Source organism: Anomaloglossus baeobatrachus, chromosome 5 (genome assembly GCF_048569485.1).
Source record: "Anomaloglossus baeobatrachus isolate aAnoBae1 chromosome 5, aAnoBae1.hap1, whole genome shotgun sequence".
Taxonomy (NCBI): Eukaryota; Metazoa; Chordata; class Amphibia; order Anura; family Aromobatidae; genus Anomaloglossus; species Anomaloglossus baeobatrachus.
Genome location: NC_134357.1, coordinates 517,508,273 through 517,530,198, shown reverse-complemented (window position 1 = coordinate 517,530,198; position 21,926 = coordinate 517,508,273). Strand labels below are relative to the sequence as shown.

The 21,926-nt window shown below is 44.1% G+C and overlaps 1 protein-coding gene across 1 annotated transcript in view; it reads left to right on the top strand.

Annotated features, from left to right (window-relative positions):
• LOC142312062 (uncharacterized) overlaps positions 1 to 21,926 on the top strand; it is a 275,265-nt gene that overhangs the window by 13,155 nt on the left and 240,184 nt on the right. The window contains 5 exon segments of the mRNA XM_075350942.1: positions 8,270 to 8,639; positions 8,781 to 8,930; positions 9,060 to 9,239; positions 9,322 to 9,445; positions 9,528 to 9,625. Of these exon segments, the coding sequence (XP_075207057.1) occupies positions 8,853 to 8,930; positions 9,060 to 9,239; positions 9,322 to 9,445; positions 9,528 to 9,625 (480 nt within the window). The 5' untranslated portion in view covers positions 8,270 to 8,639; positions 8,781 to 8,852.

Sequence of the window (21,926 nt, the reverse complement as noted above, 5' to 3'; positions counted from 1 at the left end):
ACCCCCTGACCCTCACCGACCCGGTGACGAGAATTCCCCAGACCCTGTAGGTGCTACACTTACACCAATGATAACTCATAGCTCCAGTTCCAACGCTGTGTCAGTTCCTCACCAGTCTCTGTAATTTCTGCTCTAACACATAGTCACTAGTGATGAGCGAGTACTAAAAAGCTCGGGTGCTCGAGGCTCGGGCCGAGCATCCCAAGATACTCGTGTACTCGGCCCGAGCACCGAGCCCAATGTTATCCTATGGGAGACCCGAGTATTTTTGTGAAATGACCACCGGCAGCATGTAGAAACCATAAAACTGTAAATTAAAAAAAAAAAAACGTGCGTGTGTGTGTAAGTGTGCATATATATATACACGAGAAATATACATTCCATAGGGAAAATACAATTTGATAAACCTGGTGGGCAAGCCAGCTCAGGTTTTCAGCAGCTCAAAATACATGGAAAAAAGGAGAACCAGAGCAAAAAGCTGAAAAAAATTTCAAAATTTATTTTTTGTTTTATATTCAAGGTGCACAGTGCAATACATGAAACATTGATGTACAATAAAAAGAGGGGGTGAGGAGCATCAGTACAAGACAAGTAAACATTAGCCGGGTGTGGACTAACAGGCAAAATAATGTTCAAAGATGGTAAAACCCCTGATTGCCTACAATGAATGAAGAAGATCAATATGCTATATAAAAGCACTTGAGTGCGGTTAACCTGGGAGAATGAAAACCCAGAGGACCAAACCTGTTGGTGGTCAAATGTGGTTTGGCAAAGAAATGATTGACAGTCAGGAGACAACCCAATGTGGGAGAAGTTAAATCAAACGTAAATAGCACAAGATCCCAAATGGGAAGAGATGTGCTCCTGACTGAACAATCAAAAAAACTAAGCCAAAGAGGTACCACAGTAAAAAGGTGTAATCAGACAGTTAGACAGACCCCCTAGGTTTGTTGAAACAAGGGGGGAGTCGGATAAAAACCAAAAACCCAAAGGCAGATTTTTATGTTAAATGAGGGTCATTAGTAGGGAGTATGGCTTACACACAGGAAAAAATTCCAGAATGCAAAGTAGGTACAATAGTAGTAAATTACGTAATGTAAATATAGATCCCTACAGAGCAAAGGTACTCCCGACTGGATGGCCAAAAATAGGCCAGTAGCTACCTAGAGTTAGTGGGGGGTTAGAGACAGGGCAGGTTAACTCAGCGGCAAAAAAGGGGGGGGGGGGTATTGTTAAGGCCAAGTGCCCTGTGGAGAGGAACATGGATTACCTGAGACCAATGGCAGGAGGCCCGACGTACGTTTCGCGGCTATCAGCGCATCGCTTGCCGCTTCATCATGGTGGAAAGTGAGAAGTGATGCACACATCCGGTGGAGTGACCCTTAAATAGCTCCGCGGAAATGGGAACCAGAATCCACAGTTCCGGAGTCAGGCGGCGCATGCGCGGGCCCGCCAAGAAGTCCCCCGCTACGTAGCCCCAGCCGTCAAGGAGTCGGGCGCATGCGCGGAGGTCAAGACGAAAACAAATGCATCCGCCGGGACCGCCGCGCACGCGCGGACTCCATGGAGACGCCGGAGCGCGGCCAGGGAACAACAGGCGGGCGCACGCATGCGCACAAGACTGCGGACACAGTGGATGGATGAATGGGGAGACAAAGATGACACAAAAGAGACACTTGGCAATGACCACAATTATGGACATACATGATGGCGGAAAAACATGCGGAACAGATAACACAGATAAAAAGACATAACACTACATGTCATAAGGTGAGACATAATCCAGCACAGCCTAAAAAGTGGTAAATGCGCAGGCAGCCGCCAGGTGGAATTTGAAATCAAGTCGCATCTCCAACCAAATCATGGTGTATATCAAACTTTACTTAATCGTGCTTTTTTGGATAAATACATTCAGAGAGGGCTGGTACCACGTGGCCTACGCGTCCAGATTTTTCCCTCGTTCGACATAGAGGATCCAAACTTCAAGACGAAGTGGGAAGAATTTGCACATAATTGTTCTACTGGATTCCTGACCCTCCTGCGTGACCACAATAGTTCCACTCTTTTGGAGATTGAGACCGAGATGGAGAGCCTTCTCTCCATTATTAAGTCTAAATCATCAGAGGATGCGCTGCAGAAATTTAACGAGGAGATGGATCTTGAATCCCAAAAATGTGAAAGAGAGGTGGTTGAGTACAAATCTAAAAAATTCCAAAGAGATCTGGCCGATAAAGCTAATAATCGAGTATACAGGTGGAGGGCTGGCGCCGCGAGAGCACGTTCACAATCTCGCACAAGTTTCAAAACACGCTCCAGATCGGCTTCTTTGAGATCAGGCAGCTCCATGGATGATGGTCGATATGTGACTTCTGAGAGTTCTTACCTCAATGAAGATTCTATTGGTATTACTACCAGGAGTGGCCCGAAAAAATCTGGACCCCCTAAACCTGGTTTTGGTAAACCTCAGGATGCCAAAAATAAAAATAAACTTCAGGTAATTAATCTATCAAACCATCTACTCTCGGAGACACAGATCGAGGTCTTATCTCTGGGTCTGTCTTTTTCTCCTACCAATAATTTTCATTATTTTACAGCTCTGAAAGATTTGTATCTTTTTTCAAGAAAACTCATTTTGAAGAAGCTTCATAATAAAAAATCTGGTGGTTTGGATACCATGAATGACCTTGAACAAGAAGCTCTTGCGGCGCTAGAGGACCTACTTGCAGAACAAACTAATAATCCAGGTACGTCTCCTACTTTTCTCCATCCCAGGTCATCAAGGTTCCCCCCTTTGTCAGTCTGCCCTGCTGTAGAGATCTTTACTAAGCTTGTCATGGAAGACTTCAAGAAAATCTCGACACGACGTTTTTCAGACAACCTTACAATGAAACAGAGACAGGCTCTGACTGAATTACAACAACTTGATGATGTCATTTTCAAGGCGGCTGACAAAGGGGGCAACATTGTGATCTGGCCCATTGTTCAATATGAGAGGGAAGTATTTAAACAACTAAGAGATAAGGACACGTACCAAAAATTGGATTATAACCCCACCACCTCTTTTTCCCTCAAATTACAAAAAATTCTCCTTAGAGCCCATGATGTGGGCATTATATCAAAAAAAATGTTTGATGGTCTGATGGTGAAGTTCCCCAGGGCCCCGACGCTATATCTCCTCCCTAAGATCCACAAGGATGCCGTTAACCCTCCTGGCCGCCCGATCGTGTCTGGCATTGACGGGTTCTGTGAACCTGTATGCAGATTCATTGACTTTTACCTTAGACCTCTAGTCGAATCACTCCCGTCTTATGCCAAAGACACGACGGACGTGCTCATGAGGGTTGACGGCATCTCAATGGAGTCCGATCTACTTTTTGTCACCATGGACGTAGAATCACTGTACACCTGTATACGACATGAAGATGGCGTCCGCGCGGCCCGCTTTTTCCTTGAAATGTCCGGCCGGGATCCCGACCTGAACGAGCTGGTACTTGAGCTGCTAAACTTTGCCCTGTCACATAATTATTTTACATTCAAAGACTCCTTCTACCTTCAGAAGCGCGGCACTGCGATGGGCGCGGCCTGTGCGCCCTCGTACGCTAACCTGTTTCTTGGATATTGGGAGAGACAGGTTTTCGGTGATGAGGGCGTGCAGGCCGCCACCCATGCGCAGTGCTGGATTAGATACATCGATGACATTCTGATGTTTTGGCAGGGCACGGTGGAGCAGCTCGACTCGTTCGTTCAGTGTCTTAATTCCAACATATTTAACATCCGTCTTACTCATAAATTCAGCTCTACCAGTATAGATTTCCTGGATATTGTCCTCGAAGTTGATGGTCACCAACGTGTTCAAACCGATGTCTTTCGCAAGAAAACATCGGTTAATGCACTCCTTCATGCCTCTTCTGGACACATGGGATCTACGGTTAGAGCCATCCCGACCGGTCAATTTCTACGGATGAGGCGGATCTGCTCATTGGACGCCTCTTTTGAGGTGCAGGCTGAGGATTTAAAATCACGATTCATGGACAGGGGATATAGTCGTCGGTGCATAAAAAAGGGCTACTTAAGGGCGAAACACACCGTGAGGACTTCACTTTTACACCATCAACCTAAGCAGATTTCTGCTGACTCAAATCCTCGTTTCATTTCCACCTACAACTCTGAGTGGTATCGGATGCGAGATATCTTGACTCGTCATTGGTCGGTTCTTAAAACCGACCCTGTTTTGTCTCGGTCACTCTCCCCCACACCTTTGGCCACGGCTAGGAGAGCCAGAAATCTGAGCGATTTTCTTGTCCACAGCCATTATACCACCAAAAAGTCAAATCCATTTGGTTCCACTGGTCCCGTTTTAGGTTGTTTCCCTTGCGGGCACTGCCTTGCCTGCGCCAATGTCCTCCGCAGCAACTCTTTCACCAGTTCCGATTCTCTACGTTCTTTTACGATTCAACACCGGATTTCATGTAGTACTGAAAATGTCATCTACTATGCTACTTGCAACTGTCCATACATTTATGTAGGACTGACTTCAAGAGAATTTCGGATACGGGTGAGGGAGCATGTGAGGGACATTGGCGCGGCCAGGGCTGTGGATGATTTTTCTTTACTAAAAACTTTACCCCGCCATTTTAAAAAGTACCACAATTGTGACCCCAAAGTGCTAAAAATACGTGGCATTGACGTGGTCCACTGCGGCATACGGGGCGGTAACATCAAAAAGATGCTTTCCCAAAGAGAAACCAAGTGGATTGTGGCTTTGGACACGGTCGCTCCTAAGGGCCTCAATGAGGCCCTTAGTTTTGCCTCTTTTCTCTAGGCCACTCTTCATTTCCCTTCCTTCCCTTCTCTGAATGTATTACCTAGCTCTCATTGCTTTGTCATCTTTTTGCAATGGAATGTTTATTCATTTATTCGTGACTACGTATTTTCTGAAAAAAATGTGTGTAATACGTACCATTTTTTCTTTCCATTGCATTACTCTGATCGGGTGTTTGTGGCTTTTTATCTTTCTGTTTTTAATTATGTATATAAATTTTTTTCTGTTTTCTTAGATTTCTTTTAAATATGATGCAACATATCCCTTGTGACAACACTAATTAGTGGATGGGTCCGTTTGATATACACCATGATTTGGTTGGAGATGCGACTTGATTTCAAATTCCACCTGGCGGCTGCCTGCACATTTACCACTTTTTAGGCTGTGCTGGATTATGTCTCACCTTATGACATGTAGTGTTATGTCTTTTTATCTGTGTTATCTGTTCCGCATGTTTTTCCGCCATCATGTATGTCCATAATTGTGGTCATTGCCAAGTGTCTCTTTTGTGTCATCTTTGTCTCCCCATTCATCCATCCACTGTGTCCGCAGTCTTGTGCGCATGCGTGCGCCCGCCTGTTGTTCCCTGGCCGCGCTCCGGCGTCTCCATGGAGTCCGCGCGTGCGCGGCGGTCCCGGCGGATGCATTTGTTTTCGTCTTGACCTCCGCGCATGCGCCCGACTCCTTGACGGCTGGGGCTACGTAGCGGGGGACTTCTTGGCGGGCCCGCGCATGCGCCGCCTGACTCCGGAACTGTGGATTCTGGTTCCCATTTCCGCGGAGCTATTTAAGGGTCACTCCACCGGATGTGTGCATCACTTCTCACTTTCCCCATGATGAAGCGGCAAGCGATGCGCTGATAGCCGCGAAACGTACGTCGGGCCTCCTGCCATTGGTCTCAGGTAATCCATGTTCCTCTCCACAGGGCACTTGGCCTTAACAATACCCCCCCCCCCCTTTTTTGCCGCTGAGTTAACCTGCCCTGTCTCTAACCCCCCACTAACTCTAGGTAGCTACTGGCCTATTTTTGGCCATCCAGTCGGGAGTACCTTTGCTCTGTAGGGATCTATATTTACATTACGTAATTTACTACTATTGTACCTACTTTGCATTCTGGAATTTTTTCCTGTGTGTAAGCCATACTCCCTACTAATGACCCTCATTTAACATAAAAATCTGCCTTTGGGTTTTTGGTTTTTATCCGACTCCCCCCTTGTTTCAACAAACCTAGGGGGTCTGTCTAACTGTCTGATTACACCTTTTTACTGTGGTACCTCTTTGGCTTAGTTTTTTTGATTGTTCAGTCAGGAGCACATCTCTTCCCATTTGGGATCTTGTGCTATTTACGTTTGATTTAACTTCTCCCACATTGGGTTGTCTCCTGACTGTCAATCATTTCTTTGCCAAACCACATTTGACCACCAACAGGTTTGGTCCTCTGGGTTTTCATTCTCCCAGGTTAACCGCACTCAAGTGCTTTTATATAGCATATTGATCTTCTTCATTCATTGTAGGCAATCAGGGGTTTTACCATCTTTGAACATTATTTTGCCTGTTAGTCCACACCCGGCTAATGTTTACTTGTCTTGTACTGATGCTCCTCACCCCCTCTTTTTATTGTACATCAATGTTTCATGTATTGCACTGTGCACCTTGAATATAAAACAAAAAATAAATTTTGAAATTTTTTTCAGCTTTTTGCTCTGGTTCTCCTTTTTTCCATATATATATACACGCGGAGTGGAGTGCGGGAGGGGCCGTAGCCGAGCGGGGAAGTGTCGGGCTAAAGGCACGGTCATTCTGTGAGGGCCGGCCAATCACTGCAATTCCACAAGTAACAGGGCTGTGGCATTGCGGTCTGCCAGCCAATCCCTGCGTAAGGGCTGGCTCTAAAAAGAGCGCCAACATGAAGACCACGAGTACAGCACGAGTATCGTGAAATTACTCGGTCCCCGCCGAGTAGCCCGAGTACAGTGATACTCGTGCGAGTACCGAGTAGTGACAAGCATACTCGCTCAACACTAATAGTCACTACAATCAATTAGTGGCAGAGACAATGCAAGTCTTTACATGAAGAGCACAAGCATCTATAGGAGTAGAAAGTCCACGGCACATCGAGTGAGTTTCCCAAAAGTGCTTTATTTTAATTCCATGTGTGCATTAAAATAACGGGCAGAGAACCGGGTGCAGGTCTCTAAAGAACGACCGCCATTTCGTACCTCTAGGTACTTTAGATTAAAAACAACCTAAGAGCTAATACATTGGCAATGAATGATTCAGAAAATCACATTTACAAAAATACAAAAGTATATACAGATAATTAGGACAACAGTAAACATAAGGAAAAAACCTCCTGTAAGAGAAAAGGGACATCCTCATAAAAAGACAGACAAATCGTTTCTGTCATTTAATCCCAAATTACCCTGGGCTTGGTATTTAATAAGTATGGCTTCTGCTTGCAGTAAGGATTTGTGTAGATCGCCACCTTGTGGTGGAAGAGAAACTCTTTCCAACCCTGCAAACCGTAAAGAATCCCATCATGGCAATTCTGTACGTGTTCAATTAAATGGGGAGAGCCTTTACCAGATATAATGGAATTGTAATGCTCTTTGAAACGTACATATAGAGGACAAATTGTTTTGCCAATGTAGAATCTTACACATAAACACATGATAATATAGACTACAAATTTCGTCTTAAGGCCCCATCACACGCAACGACGCATTAATGATATATCGTGATGTCGTTGCGTGTGACACCAAAGAACGGCCATTAATGATCAAAAATACTCACCTTATTGTTGATCGTTGACACGTCGTTCATTTTCAAAAAATCGTTGGTTGTTGAGGACGCAGGTTGTTCGTAGCTCCCGAGGCAGCACACATCGCTACATGTGACACCTCGGGAATGACGAACTACAGCTTACCTGCGACCGCCGGCAATGAGGAAGGAAGGAGGTGGGCGGGATGTTACGGCCGCTCATCTCCGTCGCTCCGCTTCTATTGGGCGGCCGCTTAGTGACGCCGCTGTGACCCCGCACGAACCGCCCCCTTAGAAAGGAGGTGGTTTGCTGGCAACAGCGAAGTCGCTGGGCAAGTAAGTCCGTGTGATGGCTCCAAACGATTTTGTGCATCACGGGCAGCGATTTGCCTGTGACGCACAAACGACGGGGGCGGGTGCTTTCACCAGCGATATTGCTAGCAATATCGCTGCGTGTAAAGCCCCCTTTATACAAGATAAATTTCTTTACAAAATGAAAAAACGGGCCAAAATGGATGGTATTTGATACCAAATGTAAGTGACAAAAACGACCATTCCTAAATTTAAAATTTCCTGTGGGACATGCCTTGTCCAACCAGGTAGAGGGATTTTTAATTCTGTTTTTTACTAACAAATCCTTGAGATTATTACATCTCTGATGTGTCACTAACGGTTTCGATTGTACAGCTTTTTTTCAGGTCTGGGTCGTTCTCTAAGATGTGCCAGTTTTTATACAAAACGTTTCTGATTCTTTGATCAAGGGGACCAAACTTGAAATTGAAAATAAATCTCTGTGAATTGCTTTTTTCGTACCAAGAGGTACGAAACTGCCGTTGTCCTTTAGAGACCTGCACCCGGTTCTCTACCCGCTCTTTTAATGCACACATGGAATTAAAATAAAGGACTTTTGGGAAACTCACTGGATGTGCCGTGGACTTTCTACTCCTTCGGACGCTTGTAAACTTCATCTGCCTTCTTTCCACGTGCACCGGAGACCCATACAATGGAAGGAACCGACCAGCTCACTCCTCCCTGGCACTGCAAAGAGCTGAGCAAGGTAGTGCAGAACCGCATTCTGATTTGTTGGACTTTACATGAAGAGCGCATGCTCCATTATGTGTCCTCTTTATTATCTACAGTAGTCATATTATTACATGAGATATTTATGATGTTACATTGTCATCCTCTCCCAATTCAGGACCCTACAATATCGGATCCTCTCAGTGGAGATCTTCTCTATAAGTGAATTTTCCTGGTTGATCCCTCAAGGATGGATAGGGATCGGGCCAAGATGGTGGAGAGGATATTACACCTCACTCTAGAGATCCTCTTCCGGCTTACTGGAGAGGTGAGAGATTCTGATGACGTCACATTACATTATTCTTAAGTATGGGAATAACAGGTGGATAAAACTGGAGAGGTGAGGACTCTAGAAATGTCTGTGGTGAGATTTATTAATGTGTCTCTCCATAACCAGGATTACACAGTAGTGAAGAAGACCTCTAGTGAGCGCTGTCAGGACCCTGTGTCTGAGGGATGGGGAAGACCCCTAAACCCAATCTTGGGGCCTCCATCTCACCCCCTGATGCATGAGGATATCAATGACCAGAAGATCCTACAACTCGCCTACAAGATGATTGAGCTGCTGACTGGAGAGGTGACACTGCTGGGAATGCTGGGACATTATACAGTAACGCTATGAAGGGATCGGGGGATGACGGTATCATTGTATGTGTCAGGTTCCTATAAGGTGTCAGGATGTCGCCGTCTATTTCTCCATGGAAGACTGTGAATATTTAGAAGGACACAAAGATCTGTACAAGGACATCATGATGGAGGATCTCCAGCCCCTCACATCACCAGGTAATTGACAGGACTAAATACACATGGCCTATAATTATCTGTATGTAAAGAATGAATTCAGTCCCTGTTGTGTTTCCTCTAGCTCTATCCAGTAAGAGGACAACACGAGAGAGCTGTTCCCATCCTCTTCTTCCAAAGGACTGTAAACAAAAAAATCCCAAGGTTCCTCAGGATCATCAGGTAAATCAAAAGGCCAATTAAATGGGCTGCACATACAAAAAAAAATATTTGAGAGTACCTCATTCTTTGCATGATGAGATGACATTTTCAGTGATACCATTTTTTTTCTAATTTTTTTAAATCATTTTTAGCATTTTATTAATGGGATTCATCATATTAGGTAGAGAGATATAGCTTGGGTCGTTACGGATGCGTATGGATTTACAGATTTTTCATATGACTTTTTACATAAAACAGCATTTTTAGTTTTTTAGTTGCACAACATTTTTCTGTTATTTTTGATACTTTATTTTGTATAAAATTTGAACTTTTACAACTTTTTCTTTTTGTTCCATACTTGGCCGCATACAGTATTAACATCTTACAGTTGGCCCCATATGCTAATTCTGGCTCTAATCCTGTCATGATGTCACCCATGCTGTAGTAATGTCCCCCCATTTAGACCCCCTTTTTGTAGTAATGTCCCCATCCTGCCACTCTTCATGTACACATTTTAAGAGACGAAAAGAAAAATTCACTTCTCACCTGTCTTCGCTCCCATGGCGAACAACATTCTCTACTTCCTCCACAGATGGGATGGTGCATGACAGTGACGTAATTCTCCTCCCACTTTAAGAGCACGCTGCTGCTGGCCTCTTATTAGCCTGGGAATGTTGTGCTTGGGATGAAGCATAGAATGATCTTTTTTCCTTTGCACATGTATCGAGGAAAGCAAACACTGGGCCAACAGGTCTCAGCTCTCCTTTTCCAGACAGATCCTGTGTTTGTGATGTGCCCTAGACGGGAGGTGCGACATTTACTTCGATCTGCAGAGGAGTGGCTACCTCCACGCAGTCGGTCTCTGTTGTAGATGTGGCAGAGCAACACATCACACAGAGTATCTCTTTATAACACAACATGGAATAATTTATTTGTTCTTCAACCTTTTAGACAGATATCGCCATTCCTATCCTGTTGTGCTGCCGCTGTTCTCTGGGGTACTTATTGTGGACTAGCCCGCGGCCTGGGAATTAGCCTTCCAGCTGCCGAGCCTAAGCCTCTACTTAACCCCGTTCTGGTCTCCGCTGCTACCCATGTCGAAATGCTGCCTCAGACAACTTCACTAAGCCTGTCCCGAGGTCAGCTGTTGGCTCCGAACACTTGGAGGATATCTCCGGGTTCCTTGGCGGGCACAAGTTACCATGCACTATCCACACACCAGGAACACCAGTACAGAACTAACGTCTCCCAGGCCTGTCATACCAGCCAGCCCTCTGGCTTTCTGTCACTTTTCCCATCATGGCTCTCCGTTCCCTCAGCCACTGGGAAGTACCTGCTACACTGTACATACTAAAACCTTCACTTTAGGGCTCCGCCACACATCCGTGAAAACCACGTCCGTGTAAAACGGGCCGTTTTTCGGGTCCGTTTTCCGTTTTTTATGTCCGTTTTTATGGTATGTGTGGCCTGCGTGTGTATCCCGTATGCTAGCCGTATGTGCGTGTGGAATGTCTGTGTGTGCGTGAGTGAAATAACTGACATGTGTATGTGTTGTCCGTGTGAAATGTACGTGTGTGATGCAAAATGTCGTTACTACATGTCGGAAGACAGAGTAGCGGGATGAGAATGAACTCGGGTGAACTTCACCCGACTTCATTGTCATGCTGCGGCTCTGTCTTTGTGCCGTGTACTGATTAGCGGTCACCTGTGAAGGATTCACCGGTGACCACTAATCCCCCGAGTGACTGAAGTGTCCCCCCCTCTCTCATACTCACCGTTCCCCGATCCCCGGCGCTGCACGGCGTTCACACTGCTCCGGCGGCTTTTTCTAATTTGAAAAAGCCGGCCGCCCATTAATCAATCTCGTATTCCCTGCTTTACCCGCCCACCGGCGGCTGTGATTGGTTGCAGTGAGACACGCCCACCACGCTGAGTGACAGGTGTCACACTGCACCCAATCACAGCAGCCGGTGGGCGTGTCTATACTGTGCAGTAAAATAAATAAATAAATAATTAAAAAAACCGGCGTGCGGTCCCCCCCCATTTTAATACCAGCCAGATAAAGCCATACGGCTGAAGGCTGGTATTCTCAGGATGGGGAGCTCCACGTTATGGGGGGCCCCCCACCCTAACAATATCAGTCAGCAGCCGCCCAGAATTGCCGCATACATTATATGCGACAGTTCTGGGGCTGTACCCGGCTCTTCCCGATTTACCCTGGTGCGTTGGCAAATCGGGGTAATAAGGAGTTATTGGCAGCCCATAGCTGCCAATAAGTCCTAGATTAATCATGTCAGGCGTCTATGAGACACCCTCCATGATTAATCTGTAAATTACAGTAAATAAACACACACACCCGAAAAAATCCTTTATTAGAAATAAAAAACAATAACAAATTCCCTCATTACCAATTTATTAACCCCGACAAACCCTCCATGTCCGGCGTACTCCACGGACCTCCAGCGTCGCGTCCAGCTCTGCTGCATGGAGGTGACAGGAGCTGCAGAATACACCGCCGCTCCGGTCACCTCCACGCAGCTAATGAGATGAGTAACGCGATCAGCTGCTGTCACTGAGGTTACCCGCGGCCACCGCTGGATCCAGCGGTGGCCGCGAGTTACCTGACTGACAGCAGCTGATCGCGCTACTCACCTCATTAGCTGCGTGGAGGTGACCGGAGCGGCGGTGTATTCTGCAGCTCCTGTCACCTCCATGCAGCAGAGCTGGACGCGACGCTGGAGGTCCGTGGAGTACGTCGGACATGGAGGGTTTGTCGGGGTTAATAAATTGGTAATGAGGGAATTTGTTATTGTTTTTTATTTCTAATAAAGGATTTTTTCGGGTGTGTGTGTTTATTTACTGTAATTTACAGATTAATCATGGAGGGTGTCTCATAGACGCCTGACATGATTAATCTAGGACTTATTGGCAGCTATGGGCTGCCAATAACTCCTTATTACCCCGATTTGCCAACGCACCAGGGTAAATCGGGAAGAGCCGGGTACAGCCCCAGAACTGTCGCATATAATGTATGCGGCAATTCTGGGCGGCTGCTGACTGATATTGTTAGGGTGGGGGGCCCCCCATAACGTGGAGCTCCCCATCCTGAGAATACCAGCCTTCAGCCGTATGGCTTTATCTGGCTGGTATTAAAATGGGGGGGGACCGCACGCCGGTTTTTTTAATTATTTATTTATTTTACTGCACAGTATAGACACGCCCACCGGCTGCTGTGATTGGGTGCAGTGTGACACCTGTCACTCAGCGTGGTGGGCGTGTCTCACTGCAACCAATCACAGCCGCCGGTGGGCGGGTAAAGCAGGGAATACGAGATTGATTAATGGGCGGCCGGCTTTTTCAAAATAGTAAAAGCCGCCGAAGTTTTTATAACAGCCGTGCAGCGCCGCGCTGGAGATCGGGGAATGGTAAGTATGAGAGAGGGGGGAACTGACCGACAGACAGCTAGAGGGACAGACAGACATAGAGACCGACCGACCGACGGACTGAGGGAGAGAACGAAACATAAAAAGAAAAAAGACTGACATGACATGAAAAAAGCACAAAACATACAGGGAACAAACAGAGATGCGTCCGTGTCACTCGGACGTGCGCACAGACCCATTGACTTTCATTGGGTCCGTGCTGCGTGTTGCGTGAATAAAACAGACATGCTGGCGTGAGACACGGCCCACAAAACGCATCACGGAGACGGACTAACGGACATAACCAAAAACGCAAGTGTAACCGCTGAGATATAGTAACATTGGTGCACGTTTGGCCGTGTCTCCAGTATACACGGAAACGGACCAAACACGCACGTGTTTCACGGATGTGTGTTTCAAGCCTTAGGCCGCTTTACACGCTACGATTTATCTGACGATCTCATTAGCGATGTGACACGCCCAGATCATAGTTACGATTTGCTGAGATCGCACATAGGTCGTTTATTAGCGGTCACGCGTAACGATCTCACAAGCGATACCAAATCGTTCAGCGATATATTGTTTGACCAAGGCGGTCGTGTGGATGTTGTTCGTCGTTTGCAGGGTGTCAAACATACCAATATGTCTGCTGCGATCCAAACGACGAACAATATTTTGAAAATGAACGAAGTGTTAACGATCAGCGATTTTCAACCTATTTGCGATCGTTCTGAGTCGCACGTAGGTGTCACACGCAACGACGCTAACGATGCCGGATGTGCGTCACAGAAACCGTGACCCCGCCGACATAACGTCAGATAAATCGTAGCGTGTAATGTCTCCTTTACTCTATTCCCCATCTGCTAACATTCTTATACTTTATATTCCACTGTTAACACATTAATCACACATTATAGTAAAACACAATCTTCCATAAAAACACTTTCAACTTTTAGCCACTATATGGCGCCGACACAGCAACACTTCGACATTTGTTTTCTAAAACAAAGCTATTATGATGCACGCAATATACAACACATGGGACAAATCAAATATATATATATATATATATATATATATATATATATATATATATATATAATATATTATATATATATATATATATATATATATATATATATATATATATATATATATATATATATATATATATATATATATACACAGTACAGACCAAAAGTTTGGACACACCTCATTTATAGAGTTTTCTTTATTTTCATGACTCTGAGGCATCAAAACCATGAATTAACTCATGGGGAATGAAATACTTAACAAAAAAGTGTGAAACAACTGAAAATGTCTTATATTCTAGGTTCTTCAAAGTAGCCACCTTTGACTTTGATTACTACTTTGCACACTCTTGGCATTCTCTTGATGACCTTCAAGAGGTAGTCACCGGAAATGGTCTTCCAACAGTCTTGAAGGAGTTCCCAAAGATGCTTAGCACTTGTTGGCCCTTTTGCCTTCACTCTGCGGTCCAGCTCACCCCAACCATCTCGATTGGGTTCAGGTCTGGTGACTGTGGAGGTCAGGTCATCTGGCGTAGCACGCCATCACTCTCATTCTAGTCACATAGCCTTTACACAGCCTGGAGGTGTGTTTGGGGTCATTGTCCTGTTGAAAAATAAATGATGGTCCAACTAAACGCAAACCGGATGGAATAGCTTGCCGCTGCAAGATGCTGTGGTAGCCATGTTGGTTCAGTATGCCTTCAATTTTGAATAAATCCCCAATAGTGTCACCAGCAAAGCACCCCCATACCATCACATCTCCTCCATGCTTCACGGTGGGAACCAGGCATGTAGAGTCTATCCGTTCACCTTTTCTATGTTGCACAAATGTAGATAATGGCATAAACATCTGCATATCGTACAAATTATATATAGCAATACACATGTACATACATCTTCATCATATATGGTGCAGAAAGAACTATAATATATGAACCAAATCGCTAAAGGGAACAAACCAAGAAAAACGAAAGAGGAGATCAACGGTTCAACATTTTTTATTAATATTCATATTGAAATTTTGGAACATGAGGTGATGTATACCGTTCTTTCTTTCCCATCACCTTTCCGCATGTTCCAAAATTTCAATATGAATATTAATAAAAAATGTTGAACCGTTGATCGCCTCTTTCGTTTTTCTTGGTTATGTTGCACAAATGCACGGTGGTTGGATCCAAAGATCTCAAATTTGGACTCATCAGAACAAAGCACAGATTTCCACTGGTCTAATGTCCATTCCTTGTGTTCTTTAGCCCAAACAAGTCTCTTCTGCTTGTTGCCTGTCCTTAGCAGTGGTTTCCTAGCAGCTATTTTACCATGAAGGCGTGCTGCACAAAGTCTCCTCTTAACAATTGTTCTAGAGATGTGTCTACTGCTAGAACTTTGTGTGACATTGACCTGGTCTCTAATCTGAGCTGCTGTTAACCTGCGATTTCTGAGGCTGGTGACTCGGATAAACTTATCCTCCGCAGCAGAGGTGACTCTTGGTCTTCCTTTCCTGGGGTGGTCCTCGTGTGAGCCAGTTTCTTTGTAGCGTTTGATGGTTTTTGCCACTGCACTTGGGGACACTTTCAAAGTTTTCACAATTTTTCAAACTGACTGACCTTCATTTCTTAAAGTAATGATGGCCACTCATTTTTCTTTACTTAGCTGCTTTTTTCTTGCCATAATACAAATTCTAACAGTCTATTTAGTAGGACTATCAGCTGTGTATCCACCAGACGTCTGCACAACACAACTGATAGTCCCAACCCCATTTATAAGGCAAGAAATCCCGCTTATTAAACCTGATAGGGCACACCTGTGAAGTGAAAACCATTTCCGGTGACTACCTCTTGAATCTCATCAAGAGAATGCCAAGAGTGTGCAGATCAGTAATCAAAGCCAAAGGTGGCTACTTTGAAGAACTTAGAATATGAGACGTATTTTCAGTTGTTTCACACTTTATTGTTAAGTATTTCATTCCACATGTGTTAATTCATAGTTTTGATGCCTTCAATGTGAATCTACAATTTTCAGAGTCATGAAAATAAAGAAAACTCTTTGAACGATAAGGTGTGTCCAAACTTTTGGTCTGTACTGTGTATATATATATATATATATATATATATATATTATATATATATACACACACACACACATTATATATATATATATATATATATATATATATATATATATATATATATATATATATATATATATATATATATAATGTGTGTGTGTGTGTATATATATATAATATATATATATATATATATATATATATATATATATATATATATATATATATATATATATATACTGGCCATCTCCTACACGTCCCCAAGCCATTGAAGTAGATATAAAGAGTTATTGTATGCAGGTTCGTACTAGACAGGGGAACAGATATATTCCTCAATGGGCCCTTGTGTAGGAGTAAGACACTTACTCCCCAAATATGAGCAGTAGTTTGCCCAATTCATTTATTTCACTATGTAAATACAAAAGCAGCATTTCATCATTCATCCAACAAACTACCTATATTATTATATAGATGCAGAGATAATTTTGGGTAAAGTTGTTAATGTATATTTGCATGTAGCTGAACAGTGGAACCCCAATTTAATGCTACTGGTGGGACCTTGGCACCCCAATCCGACACTGATTGCATGCATAATCATGGCCGAGTGAAATTGTTTCAGAAAATGAATATGTCTCCTGAAAAATGATTGCAATTACACGTGTTTTTTTATGTTTAATATATCTTTATTATTGTTATTATATATTTGTATCAAATCATGGTTACAAAAAGTATAATTTTCAATTGACAGTTACATTTCTTTTAGTGTATGTTTATATTGAAGAGGCAGTCCAACAATAAGTTTCGACGCTAACGACATCCTCTGCATATAGGGAATAAGGTTTCCAGTGTCTGATCGGGATCCGATTGATATTATACTGATCCCTGAAACCCTATGGGAGCGTCTCTTTTCCAAGAGAAAAAAACAATCAAAACACAACAATAGGAAAGCCCCTCGTAGTAATTGTCTGACGTACACTGTAACATATGTGATTGTCTTATACTACTCAACTATAAGAATCAGGTTCAGGAACTCCCATTCTAGGATTCCTTAAGATAGAATATAAGAAAGATTAAATAGAAAGAAATAAAGAGAAGTAAGACATAAAGCAGGAAGGGAGAATAAGGAGAGGAAAAAGAAAAGGAAGAAAAGAGAAACATATTACCATGATGTCACCTCACCAGTCACCTCGGTCGCAAGACCCACTGATCGTAGACCCCTTCTATTCTAGAGTACCTTGAGTTAGCCAGATCTGAAATTGTTGAGATTCTCTGAATTCAATCCAGGGATACCAGGTTGTGAACCAAGTCTGAATTGTGTTTGTGTCAGATGCCCTCAGCTCCTCCCATACGGCGCAGAGTATCTACAGCTTCCACCCAATCTACTCTCTTCAACTCATAGGATGTTTTCCAGTGTCTGGGAATAATCTGTCTCATTGAGATTACAAAATAAGATAGGAGATCTTTACGGATTTTGGGGACTGATCCATTAAACATGGAAAGTAATGCTATCTCTGGCTTGGGGGTCACTTCCGACTGTGTGAGTTGGTTATATAGGGAGAAAATTTCATCCCACAGTTTTCTAATCGCTGTGCATGACCACCAAACGTGTAGCATTGTCCCTGGTGATCCCCGACACCTCTGGGAAAATCTTATGGCGTTTGTCTGGCGTTCTATACCATCTGGATAAAATTTTATAATTTAGTTCTTGTATCCTACTGGATACTGTTACTTTGTGTGTTAAGGTAAAAGTTTTGTCCTAAGTTTTTCAGGAGAAACACAACCCATCTCTCTATGCCACTGGTCTACGTATCCGGGCAGGCCCCCTCCCCCACTCTGTAGGGACACTATTTTTAGATTGTAGAGATAACACGAGTTGGTGTCTCCTGAGCAATACATAGCTTTTCAAAATGGGTCATTCCCTCATCAGATCTGGACCCCGGTGTCAAAGAATCCACGTAACTTCGAAGTTGAAGATAAAGAAACCAGTGTCCCGGTTCCGTCTTTCTATCTCCCAATAGGGAGTTCAATGTGCTACCAGCTGCAGAGGATACCACATCCCTAACACGGGGAATTCCCATTGTGTAGACAGAGATAAGACTGGGGTGGAACTCGTGTAGCCAACAGGGGAACTGAGGGTTACCCACCAGAGGCGTCAGAGGTCCTGGATTTTTGGTCAAGCCGTATCTTCTATTGATGGTGCGCCATGTGCCAGTTAGGGAGAGGAGGAATGGAGTCAGTTCTATGTTCGATAAGTGATCACCCGAGGACAGCCAAAAAATTCCCAATGCACTAGCTGGAGCCACGGTATGTTCCATTTCTACCCACAATTTATTCTTTTTATTGTGTAATAGATCTAGAATACAGTTTCCAACTGCCGCCGCATGGTAGGCTTTAAAGTCAGGTAGTCCTGTCCCTCCCTCCCACCGGGAGCGTATTACTAGAGAATGTTTCAGGCGAGATTTGGTACCGTGCCAGGTAAAATGCCGTATCATCCTTCTTAGTTTATGGAAGAAGGGCTCTCCCAAATTGTACGGGATGGTCTGAAATAAATATAAAACTCTGGGTAAAATATCCATTTTTATAGTGTTAATTCTACCGAACCAAGAGATTGGGAGGTTATGCCAATTTGTGAGATCCCTCTGAATGGAGTGCAAGAGGTCTGTGAAGTTTAGGTCATATATGGTTTGGGGGTCTGCTGGTATTTTAATCCGTAGATATTTAATAAAGCTGATACTCCATTTAAATGGGAAGGAAGGTTTAAGTGATCTTTCTTCTACAGTAGGGAGTGACACATTTAATATCTCCGTTTTCTGGAGGTTGTCTAATTTTAAGGTCAATCTACCAAATTTCTGAAACTCCACCCGGACAGCTGGTAAGCTTATCCTTGGTTGAGTAACATAGAGCAATAAATCATCTGCAAACACAGCCATCTTATGGGAACGGGGGCCACTTGTATTCCACTGATTGAAGGATTCCTCCTAATAGCGTTTGCTAAAAACTCCATCACTATGATGTATAAGTATGGGGACAATGGGCACCCCTGTCTGGTGCCGTTTCTAATCTCAAATGGGCTGGACAAGCGACCATTAATGCTCACCTGAGCTGTGGGAGCTTGGTATAATGCCATTATCCAATTTCTCAGCCGAGGGCGAATCCCTATCCCCTGGAGTGAGGCTTCAAGGAAACCCCAACGAACCCTATCGAATGCTTTTTCAGCATCTACCGTTAAAAAGCAGGCAGGGATTTTTTGCTTTCTAGCCCATGAAATCAAGGACATGGTTCTAATGGTGTTGTCCCGTGCCTCCCTCCCGGGAACAAAACCAACCTGATCCTTATGAATTAGTCTTCGGATATATGGATGTAGGCGAAGTGCAATCATTTTGGCGTATAGTTTAACATCAATGTTGATAAGCGATATTGGTCTGTAGTTTGCACATAGTAAGGGGTCCCTCCCCGGCTTGGGAATAACCGCTATCCGGGCTTGGAGAGATTGTTTAGGAAAGCCACATGTTTTAGATATAGAATTATAAGCTTTCAGCATCAGAGATTCACATGCCTCACCACATAGTTTATAAAACCGAGGAGTGAGGCCATCCGGACCCGGACTCTTCCCTACTTTGAAAGCACTGATAACTTCTTTAAGTTCTGATTCCGTAAAGTCAGCTTCCAACTCCTCTGCCTCTTCCACCTGCAACCTCCCTGGGTTATTTTCTCATATGTATTCTCGCGTGTACTGTTAAAAATTTACAGCATCTGGCGTGTGTTGTGATGGTATGTTATATAATGATGCATAATATTTCTTAAATTCATCTAGGATGTCAGATGTAGAATGGATCTGGGTCCCCGACTTTGTGTTAAGAGTAAGGATCGGAGGCTGAGCCTGCCTGGGATGTAGAGTCCGGGCAAGCAGTCTTCCACTTTTGTCTCCAAATTCAAAGAAATTTTTCCGAGCTTTGTCTCTAGAACACAAGGATTTTTGGTCTAAGATGGATAAGATTTGGTGCTGCAAAGTAGATATCTCTGCTTTGAGGATGTCGTTTGGTGTGTTTTTATTTATTGTTTCTGTCTGACCCAGTTGTGTTAATAATTCCTTTAACTCCGTCGCACTTTCCCTCTTAAGTCTGGAACCATGAGAGATACAGATACCCCTAATTACACACTTCAGGGCTTCCCATTTTATTGGATCAGGTGTCGGATCCATCGCATGGTCTGCCCCAAAATTTGTAATTGCTGTGTGAATCTCTTCCAGGCACGCTTCATTTTTCAATAAGTTGTCATTAAGTCTCCAAGTATATCCCGAACCACTTCTATCTAACATTCAAACCTCTCCATAAACTGGCGCATGGTCTGACCATAAAAATGTATCCAATGAACATTTTGGCGTGTTGTCCAAGAGATCATGGGAAATGAATAAATAGTCTATTCTCGTGTAACTATTATGTGCTAGTGAGTGAAAGCTATAGTCCCTGACTCCGGGGTGCAGGATCCTCCAAAGGTCTACCAGTCTAAGAGACACCAACTCCTTTTTAAGTCTACGTATCGCAGAGTGAGGGACAGCTGACCTAACCGAAGACGAGTCCACTGCTGGCTGCAGGATCATGTTGATGTCCCCGCCAAGGATAATACGGGAACCGCCGGCGAATTCTGAAAGTTTCCCAAATACCTCTAGAGCGAACGCCACCTGTCCCTGGTTTGGAAAATAAACATTAGCGATGGTATAAATACTTCCTAAAAAAGATATCTTAAGTAAGAGATAGCGTCCATCCAAGCCGAAGCAAGAATCGAATACTTCAGGTTGAAAGGACCGATGGAATGCCACCGAGACCCCGCATGCCTTACGATCCGGGTGAGGGCAATGGAACCATGTTGGGTAATTTTTTTTTATTTTTCAGCTGGGAACACCACCTGCTCTGAAGTCTGTCTCCTGTAACATAACTCGTGGGTTAGTTCAAGAAAATTTCTCAAACAACTATATTGACTTTTGTCAAGTACAGCAAAACGCTGCAGCCGTAGGAGAGGTGAGAGAAGCCTCCAGCAACAGGTTGGAGCCCCCGCCTCCCCGACTAATGCACATACTATGGGGTATCCAAAACTCCCCCCGCCCAGGCACATTGTGGATGAGAAGGCCCGAGACACCCCAATTTGAAACTGTATGAAACACAGAGACTAATAGAACATCCTAATATAACAAAATATCGATCAGGAAACATAGCATCTTGAAAATAAGAGCTCAAATAATGATTGGTACTAAATTCTGATATAGTATGAGCTCTCAATAGACAGAAATAGGCAGATGTATTAAGTATTATCTCTCTATTGGAGAGACAAACAACATGTGTGAGGTCGACATCGGTGAGCATAGTGCGGAAAAAATAAGAGGATGGCCCTGATCCCCCTTTTCAACTCCATCATCCAAACTTGGCCGCGCCTTTCACATCAGCGATAGCCAGACTGTGAGCATCTTCTGCCTTTCTTGGTTTGAACTTGATTCTACTGCTCTCTAGGTGGAAGAGGTGCCGGTGTTTTCAGTGTTGGCCAGTCTGGCAGATTAATCATGGGCAGCTCAAAAGTCCCCAAAAAATTTGGTAGACCTCCTCGGCCCTTGAGAGTTGCCGTTTTCCCATTTTTTTCTTGCTGACAACTGGAAAGGGTACCCCCATCTGTATGGGATATCCTTATCTCGTAGAGCGGAAAGCAATGGTCTCAGGGCCCTGCGTAGCTGTAAGGTTCTGCGTGCCAGATCTGGGAGGACCAGCAGGGGAGTCCCTTGAAGTGAGCCCGCCCCATTGTCCCTGCAGCTTTTG